Source organism: Penaeus japonicus, unplaced genomic scaffold (genome assembly GCF_977035675.1).
Source record: "Penaeus japonicus unplaced genomic scaffold, GWHDUDI00000001_assembly GWHDUDI00000032, whole genome shotgun sequence".
Classification (NCBI taxonomy): Eukaryota; Metazoa; Arthropoda; class Malacostraca; order Decapoda; family Penaeidae; genus Penaeus; species Penaeus japonicus.
The window spans coordinates 24,993,919-25,003,918 of NW_028234434.1; the positions used below are offsets into that span (position 1 = coordinate 24,993,919).

Sequence of the window (10,000 nt, forward strand, 5' to 3'; positions counted from 1 at the left end):
TATATTTTTTGTTCTGTTATTGTGTTTTAACCACTTTTTTATACGCATTTAGTTATCAGGCTATGTTTAGACTGAACCCCATGTCTTTTAATCTATGGTTATTTACCAGATAAGAAAGCTACTCATCAAAAAAAATTAAAGCTATTTTGACATATAGAAACTTTGAAGAAATGTCCTATAGTACAAAGAAGTTAAAAGTAGAAAAAGAAATATACAGTGGTAGAATGGATTATGATAAGCAGTAGAAAATATGTACTGAGGTTTAGTGAAGATGGAAATCATGCCTTAAAGAAATCTTCTCTGACAGGGTCAAAGGAGACTACCTACTCTTCACACATAACCCCAGCCTTAGGAAACACCTGGACACACTGTGTTAACACACGTCTCATTCTACAGTATGATGGATCCACGAGCAGACAGGTAGTATTACTATTTTTTAGTATTTTATGAATGGCGTAAAACTTTTAGGTACCTGTACTGGGGTAGGGGCACAGGGACCTTAAAATATATATTAAACATATATTTTCTACAATGAATCCTATAGATGTGTTAGGAATTCTGGGTACTGATATTAGTCATCTCTTATAATGTGTAATATTGAGTGCTTTGATTACAAAAGTTTGTGATATTTGCTCAGTAAATATTCATAATATATATACAGCTGATTCTTCACAAATCTGATTCATATTTGGAAATGTATAAAAATGATAAGAAGTCAGGAAATACAGTTTTGAGAATTGAATTTTTGTGAAAATTAAGAAAAATAGAAAGGTAACTTTTATGAATGTTAAAGTTAACTGACTTACACTTGCTTGTAAGACAACACATACACTTACTATTGACTTCTCCCCTGTACTTTCAGCTCATAATTGCAAAATCGCCAGTTGCCCCTTTTGCAGCATTTGCATATGATATTGGAGCGGGCGGGATAGAAATCAAAGGTATTTTTGGATTTCTTCATCTTCCTGTATATGTAGTGCCTGTTCTTTGTTCATCTGGGACTGATCATTAATCTTTAATTCCGTGCCTTAAAAATCCCTCTGTGTCATTTAGTACTTCACAATTTTGACTATTAGAAAATGGTAAATCTTGAGTGGTTTAACTTCTTTTAGAGTGTTTTTTACTTATGCATAAAAGGCAGTGTTCACTCTTATTCTTAATATATATGTATATTTTTTCCAGAGAACAGAACCTTCTACTCTTACTCTGGATCAGATCCTGGGCTACACAAAATACAAGTGCAAAAGGGTGTGGTTTTGTAACTTGCATTATGTAATTTTGTGAGTATTGTGAATATTATTATATTCTAATTATACTTCTGATGGAGAATTGGGCCTTATCCATTATATTAGTATATAAATATGTGTGTTTTTTAAATATCATTTTGATATTGTGTATTTACTTTGCAGTTTGTGAGAGAGTCATAGGTATTTAATTATTGTCTATGGTATACAAATTGTGGTATTCTTTGGGATCAAATATATATAGTTAGTTATGTTTATTCCTAGCAGGAGCTAAGAAGAAATGAATTTTGCTCAGATTGTTTTGAAGAAGAAATATACTTATTTTGATAACATGTGTATTATTGCTGAAAAGGTCCTTTGTAAAATCTTGCTTTAAGCTGGTACACTGGCTTAGAAAAATTGTTGCTCAAGGGAGATTTTTGGTGTGATGCTGAGATGTTCCTTAGTAACCTCTTGCTTTAAGCTAGAACACTGGCTTTGAAACATTGTTGATGTGATTGTTTGCTTGTATATTTGTTTGTTTGTATGTGTTTATAGCAAGAAACTTTTTTTTCTTCATTATATCATTTAGTCATATAGCATTTTCATTAGATTAGTCTCTGATTATCATAGCTCAGTTTTGCTTTATAAGTTTACAGTTTGACCTGAAAAATTGAACATATTAACATTGAACACAGCTGATATATCCAGAACTAAGCCTCACTTAAAGCTATTAACCACATTGCTTTGTTATAGTGATCTCTATATTTGTTTAACAGTATATATATATTTACCACAAGATCTTAGGTGACACTATCAATTTAATTATTTTTAATTCTCTAATTAACCAAATAGATTATATATTTGATATAGAGAGGGTAAGCATAAGGTTAATAATACAAAAAGCCTCTTGTCATGACTTTTAAAGTATTTCATGATTTTATTAATATAAATATGAATACTAGACAGATAATGTAATAGGTATGGGAAGACATAAGGGTGGGAACTATGACGTACAGTTTATTTAAAATCAGAGAGGGAAAAATTAATACTCGCCACGACAGGTAACGAAAAAAAAAGAGAAAAAAAAAACAGAGACTGTGTTAACCGCAGAAATGTCGAGAATAAGCCCTTCCTCTTTATTCTGGTGGAAAAGACGTAGGGTGAAGTAAAGCACAACACTTCTTATATCGCATAGCTAAACAATGCCGGATACGAGCGCAGAGATTATGATAACATTTTTTTTCTTTACTTATTTTTTCTTACTTTTTCTTCTTGTAAGCATGATGCATTTTTCAAGTTTTTTCATTTTATTTGGGTAATGATAATGGTGATGATTATGATGGTTGTGATGATTAAGATGACGGTATACCTCCTGAAAAAGGTAAATGGTTATAGTTATGATGTTCCTTTAAAGGATAATGTGCATTATCTTCCTGAATTATTATCATTGCTTATATTATCACTGCTCTTGGTATCATTTATAAAGATGATGATGTGATGATGTGATGATGATGATGATGATGATGATATTAATAATGTCAATGATAACAATGTGACTAAGAGTAGAGAAAATGATGGTGATGATAATGAAGATGATGAGCTTGAAGATGATGATAATGGATTTAACAGTTATGATTTATCACTATTATCACCATTGCTCTAATAACAATAATTATGATGATGAAATGATGGGGATAAAATTAATTATCACAGAAATATTGATATTGTAAACAAAAGTGATGATAATCACTATTCTATTAAGACAAAATATACATTGTTATAAATAATAGTGCAATATAATTACAATAACTGCAGCTATTAATAACTATTATGATATGACGATGTTATGACGATAAAGCAAATCTGGACCAATTGTATCTTTTACAGTACATTTTTTTAATTTGGTCATCTTTAGACTTTTTCAAGACATAGTTGAATTAAATTTAAAAGAATCAGTAATTAATTTATTCAAAATTTTATGGGTTTCTGTCCTTTTTTAACTTTTCTTTTATATCAACGATCCTTTTTTTATTATTATCAGCAGTAATATTTTGATTGATATTAAGTTATTAGGAAGAGTATTAGTTCCTTAATTAAAATATGGTTTTGTTTTGTTATTTTTTTTTTACACATAGTTGGTTCCACAAGCACTTGGTCATTATGGAGTCAATTAGTATTTTCATGAAAAAAAAAAAAAATTCATATTAACAGTATGATAATAACAATTATGATGATAAAACTAATAATATTAGTAATAATATTAAGTAATAAAAGCAAAAACTCATGAATATTCAAGGAAGGGCAATAAGAGTAGGTCAGGTAGGCCTATTAATTAATTGACTCCTTGAAGATTATAATCACTTCTGGGGTCATCTGTGTGTAAAAAAAAAAAATCATAAAACAAAACGTAAGTATGGCATCAGTGGGTTAATTAATCACACTTTAATGAGGAAAGTAAGAATGATACTGTATATCAGACCCCAAGCACATACCCGGCATATTGTACGCTCACTTTTTGTTTTCCATTGAGAGTTTTTACTTGCAAAAGAAAACACTTATTATTTGAGTCTCAACATTTCCACTTTGGTCAATGACAGTCGAGGATGGAAACATACACACAAAAGACGAATAATGAAATGAAATCAATATGGATGTCACAATTTCACCTATGTATTTAATGTAGGATTGATAAAGACTGATGGATAAAAGGTGTAGCTTGGAAATATGAATGAACCTACATGTAGAGTACTTAATAGTTGAGCTAGTGACTCCGACAAAGCCTGCTATCCCTTGCAAACGTTTCTCATGTTTTTTTTTGTGTTTTTTTTTGCTGTTCTATACATCATGTCTTGTTAATTTTATTTTTATCATAACTTGACATATATTTTATATCTTAATTTCGACCTCGTCTTGCTCTTTATCTATTTATTGCATACTCATTTCTCCCTATTTTCATTTATTCCTCCTCTCTCGATTGCTGTAAGAATAGCAGCAGACCTTAAACTAAGCACCGGGCTACGTCACCCATCACCAGGCTCTCTAAACATTTGCCTTCCGGAACATCCTCGGCATCCTACAACAACCTGCTTTTTTAATAGTCAAAGGGAGAGCATATATCCCTTTGAAGATCCTGCGAATGAAATATTTCTTGGTGCCTGTAATCGCTCTCGAACCATCAGACAGCGAAATACACTGCAAGCATGGACATACCACAGTCTGCTGGGGTGTGTGTGATTCTTACCTGTAGGATAGCAACATCTGCAATCCTCTTTATACAAAATAAGGTGACTAATGAAAAGTAGGTAAAGATGTCTCTACTCTGGCATGAGGTGTTTTAGAGACCTTGTTTGCCCTGAGTATCTGTTGTCTTTCTCAACATTATTTTTTTTCTTCTAGATTCTTTGTGCTCTGACCATTGCCTGAACACAGTGATAAAACAGTATGGTGGACCCTTTTCTGACACCATCTCTTATGACCAAATACTTTCCTCTACAATAGAGCATTTACATCATTAAACCCTAACTACATGTCATATTTCATATCTCTATCATTAATCGACACTTAGAAAAAACATCTTCAAATCCTTCTATAGATGATTTTCTTATTTTTTCCATTGTTTAATGGTTGTTTGGGTATCTAGTTATGGACATGATATTAATAAAAGTGATCTGCAGATTCTTTAATAACTGGTTTGACGTTCTCAACCATTTATGTGAATCTCATATTAACCGGTACCTTCTTGGCATTATTGATTATATGCAATATCTCAACCTCCATAAATATTCTTTATAGGTTGTGTCTACCTTGCACCCAGTTTATCACCCATAACATAATGATGTCATTTGCTACATTCAACCTAATTACACTTTACCATTTTACATGTACTATTAAACCCTCATAGGTAAATCAATCCCTGACTCGGATTTAACCAGCACTGTTTAACCATTCCGGTAAATCGGCTAAGACACATATATGTATGTATATTTATACGAGCAAGAGCACTACAGTCTCTAGAACAGGTGCCGGAGCGCACGTACTACTTGTACAAGTTACCTCTAACATCACTCTAAGAAAGTCCAAAGTTCCATTAACCACGTGAAGAATTCTCGAGTTTTCTGAAGATTTTCCCTCAAAGTTGCGAGATGCTTTGATGTCGTGTTTTGGTATTTCTCTTTTTTTTTTTTTTTTCTCTCGGCTTTCAGGAGGTCCACAAGTGGTGTCTTGGAATTGAGAACTATATAGCTACTCGTATGCTGATCTTTATGATTTACTTAATACTTTAGCGATACCTCTCTTTCCTCCCAAGGTTATAGTGTCAGAGTATGCGTTAGGGTTATATGAAAGCCAAATAAGTCGTTAGTTAATATCAATAAGAGAAAAGAAAGATTTACAATATGACTAAAAAATATAATTAAACTTCTTTTTGGAATGAGGGGGGAAAAAATCGAAAAGGGTGGTAAAACGAGAGAAGATTTTCACAATAGGAAATGAGAAATCAGAAATACCATTATCTGGAAGTCCTATTACTGAAAAATCTTGGCCTTAAATCTAATGGAAGGAGTGTAACTTTGTAACTCATGGCAAGTCTGGTAGCCGCATGGATGGCAACACTTCCAGGTGCCAAGTAGGAGTTTTGGTGACAAGTCGGCAGGAGCGGCTGAAAGATTACTAAAATAATGATAAATGAATAGGTAGATAAACATAAAAGGAAACGAGGAAAGATGCATCTGTTTTCAAGTTTTCTTTGGAAAGTGCTCAGCCTTACAGCAGGCCCTTCGAAGCGTAGACAATCGGCAAAATACGAAATCAAAGCAGAGGTCGAGCACTTATTTTTTTTAGAAAACAAAAACAAAACAAATGCATCTTTTGTGTTACAACAACAAACCTACACGAGGCCAGTTGTGAAAAAACAACAAAAACAAAAAAATCATCATATCATGGTAGTTTATTGTAGTTACAATAATTATAAAAAATCTTTCCTTCATATATATCAACTAAGAGATGTGAAATACTGTCGTCGGTGTGTATGCTCCAACATTCAATAAATGCTATAATATAAAAACCCCTATCTGCTTGCCATCAAAACACGTCTTTCGTCACACACTCTGCACCATTAAGTACCGTTAAGTTGAGCTGGTACCGATGGCGAACACGTCCTACCACTGAGAAGAAATGGTCTGACTGTCAAAAAAGAGTCTAAAGCACTGATTGCAGCCGGCTGGACAGTCTCCTTCCGATTAATATATGAATCTAACTAATCTACTTTCAGCCTATCTATATCTACAAGGCTATTGTATTGCCTGGGTGGACGACGGAGAGTGGCACTCGCTACCGCATCACCTTGAAAGCCAGCTATGGGGGCCAGTTCACATGTATGGAAGAACTCAATTCGTGCCTTCGTAAAGGGCGTTTCCGTTTCATCCATTTTTTTTTTAATATATATATATATATAAAGATTCGTGAGGTCAGACAGCTTGTTTTTTATTTATTTATTTATTTATTTATTTAGTTACTGCACCATTGTTTGTTGCAAAAAAATATATTCTCACTAACAGCTGTATATATGATTTATTGCAGTAGTCACCTTGTTGTGTCTAATATACATGTGGTTCTTATACTGTACTTTGAGTATGAAACCTATTTAAAATGAGAGTTTGTCACTTAATGTTGCACCAGTTTTGATATCACGAGAGGAGGAGTCTCCTTTGACCGGTACTTCACCAGGAACCGATCTGTGATAGCGATATGTATTGCAATGTTGCTGTGGGGGGGAGGGGGGGGAGGGGGAGAGGAGGGGTTGCCTCTTATTGCCTTGTTACACCGAAAACTCAGGAGCTGGGAGTGCTTGTACTGAGTAACGGCACCATGTTGAAAAGAAGGAAATACTGCTAATGAATAATTAGTTTGAAATAATTTTTTAAAAAATCATCTGGTATATGTGTGGTATGGCAGACTTAATTATATATGTTTTTTTTTTAAATGGATTTTTTTCTTTCTTTTTCTCTCTCTCTTAGGCTGTCACTGCAGTCTATGGTACTCCTTGCCCTCGAACCTTTTCTTGAGCGCCTTAATCTTACTCTCGCCCTTTGACTGCTTCACCCGTTTATCAGCGTCTGCCTTCTTATCGCACGACTCCTTTCTTCTGACGCCCTTCCCCTCCGGCTCCTTCTTGGTGGAGGCCAGCGACTTGCTGGACTTGTTGGACTTGATGGTGCCCGTGCTCTTGCCCGAGGTCGTGCTCTTGGTGGAGGTGGTGCTCCGGGTCGAGGCCGAGCTCTTGCTGGAGAGGCCGCTCTTGCTCGACATCCCGCTCTTGACGGAGGCGCTGCTCTTGAGGGACGCGGCGCTCTTCATGGAGGAACTGCTGATGAGGGAGGCGCTGCTCTTGCCCGAGACGGCGCTCTTGTAAGACGCGTTGCTGTGTGTGGAGGCACTACTTCTGATGGAGGCGTTGCTGAGGAGGGAGATGTTGCTCTTCAGGGAGGCAGCCGAGCCCGTCGACTCACGGCGCACCATCCCGGCGTAGGACTTCCTGTCGGGCGTGCTCTTGGCGCTGGAGGCTCCCGAGGGGGACGCTGACGGGGATCTCGAGAGAGCCCGAGCGTGGAGGCCACTCACAGAAGCGCCGCTGCCTCCTGCTGCCGCCACTACCGCCGTTGCTGCGACTGCTGCGGCCGCGGCAGCAGGGGACCTGGATGGAGAAGGAGAGGGCGACGAGGACGAGGCCCGCGGGCTGCGAACCCGAGGGGGGACGCCGTGGTGGTGCTCGATCTGACTCACCAACTTTTGCGCACACCTGCACGAGGAACACCTTGTTAGTCGTCTCATGGAACACACGGAATGCAAAGCAAGGGGACACAATGACAGCATTGGAAAGACACTGAGCGATCGCGTGACACCAAAGTCACCTCCACAGTCCGTTACTTAGGCCTTAAGACAATAAATAAATGCTACTGCGTTTTCTCTTGCCACCTTGTGCCTCACATGTACTGTATTACCCAAGCATCACATCAACTATCTGTCCTTAATGCCGTAGTTAGTTTCGATGCATATAGCTGACCATCACAAAGGAAAGAATCCTCACATGGACCTTACTAATCGAGGGAACATTTGACAATAAAAAATAAATAAATAGGAGAGGTGGAACTGACTTGATATTATTAATAATAATATAAAAAGGCCAGCAGCAAATTGGCGTTGAAACAATATTACACTCGCCACATTGACTGTGATTCTCAAAGAGCATTATGACTATTCACAATTAAACAGCAATAATAGTTCATAATTATGCTTTATGGAAAGTGCATTTCTTAAGAGCGATAGGGTCTACAGTGGTTTTTAGAAGAACGTCAATGAATATGGAGAGGGGGTGGCATTGTAAGCCTGGGTCATGCTGTAAGTGGTGTTAAACGCGCAAGAAATGGGAAGATTTACATGCTCATGCCACGGAGGTTCAGAGTGGACAAGTTAAGGAGATTCTGCAGCACCAGGATTTTTTTTTTAAAGCTCATTCATAAACTTTCATTTATCTCGAATATATGGAACGTATTTTTTGTCACTATTAAAATGTGGATATTTGATGGACCATCTTTTGGAAAGTTTGGAAAGTTTCCGCGTCGTAAGTGTTTGTATCTGGATGTAAGTAGTTCCAGTAACAATTATATTTACAATTTCAACCTAAACAATATTCAAAATAACAATAACAATCCATCAATACATTCTCAAAGAGTTCCGATGACCGAGAAATAATCTATAGACATTGCTTTGACATTCTGAATACCAGAATACCCTTTCATCCCAGCTGCAGAATATCCCATAGGCCTATAATCACATCAAAGATATCCTCTCATTGATAGTCAGTTCTAGCTACATCTGGGAGTAAAGCTCGTAAGTAGAGTGGCATTTCTCTCCTGAAAGTGATATACAAAGATTAGGAACACTTATATATACTGTGCATAAGTCTGTACCTACACAACGTGAAAATGTACGACAACCATGAGCCAATGTAGTCTGAGCGCACGCAAGCAGTATGAATGGAAGTTTGTCACATAGGTAAGTGTAGAGGTTAATTCATTTTGAACACTGAACACTGAATTGCCCCAACCAATCACTTAACTCTTTGGTAGACTCAAAAGTTCTCCACAACCCAGATGGTGATACGGTTTGCTGTAGTTACCCCTTTCACTCTCCCCCTCGCCTTCCATTTTCTTACAAAGCTCTGTATAGGCCACAAGGAGAGTTTAATGAGCGACTGTGCAACCGTTATTGAAGCAAACTGGGCATATATGATATATAGAATATGAGTTATGGAGCACTCCTTAGTTGTGATGTTAAAAAAAACACTATTCTCTCTCTTTTTTCTTCTTTTTTACTCAGGTCAGAAATGTCTTGGATTAAAAAATCATTAGAGTGTGAGTGAGTATAAAAAAAAAATACAAACAAAAATATATATATAAAAAAAGGTAGAAAAATGCCAATGGGTTTCTTGTCATTTGCTAAAAAAACAAATTTGATTATAGCTTGTACCAATGTTCAATCACAAAAAATAACTACAATAAACGGCAGTTGTTACCTCGACCGAGCGGGGGGGAACACCTCACCTTATTCTTGTTGATGATGACTTCTCTTTCTCAAGCTCCTTCTCGGTAATGAATTCCGTGTATTCCTTGATGGTTGGCAGCCTTCCCAGCACCTCCTGGAGGAACGGAGAGGGGTTTTGAGTGGCGAGGAGGGAAGGAGGGAAGGAGAGAAGAAGGAGGGTAGGGGGAAGGGTA

At 36.6% G+C, this 10,000-nt stretch overlaps 2 protein-coding genes across 5 annotated transcripts in view; one reads left to right on the forward strand and one right to left on the reverse strand.

Annotated features, from left to right (window-relative positions):
• LOC122250134 (DNA repair protein RAD51 homolog 2) overlaps window positions 1-1,574 on the forward strand; it is an 8,230-nt gene extending 6,656 nt beyond the window's left edge. Inside the window, exons 8-10 of the mRNA XM_043011462.2 lie at window positions 308-420; window positions 863-941; window positions 1,183-1,574. Of these exons, the coding sequence (XP_042867396.2) occupies window positions 308-420; window positions 863-941; window positions 1,183-1,262 (272 nt within the window). The 3' untranslated portion in view covers window positions 1,263-1,574. The remainder of the gene's footprint in view (window positions 1-307; window positions 421-862; window positions 942-1,182) is intronic.
• A 557-nt stretch (window positions 1,575-2,131) lies between these two features.
• Window positions 2,132-10,000, reverse strand: part of LOC122250135 (uncharacterized) — a 22,985-nt gene continuing 15,116 nt past the window's right edge. For all 4 annotated transcript variants that reach the window (XM_086556516.1, XM_086556514.1, XM_086556515.1 and 1 more), the window contains 2 exons: window positions 9,827-9,921; window positions 2,132-8,022 (listed from right to left, as the gene is read on the reverse strand). In XM_086556516.1, the coding sequence (XP_086412642.1) occupies window positions 7,245-8,022; window positions 9,827-9,921 (873 nt within the window). In that variant the 3' untranslated portion in view covers window positions 2,132-7,244. The remainder of the gene's footprint in view (window positions 8,023-9,826; window positions 9,922-10,000) is intronic.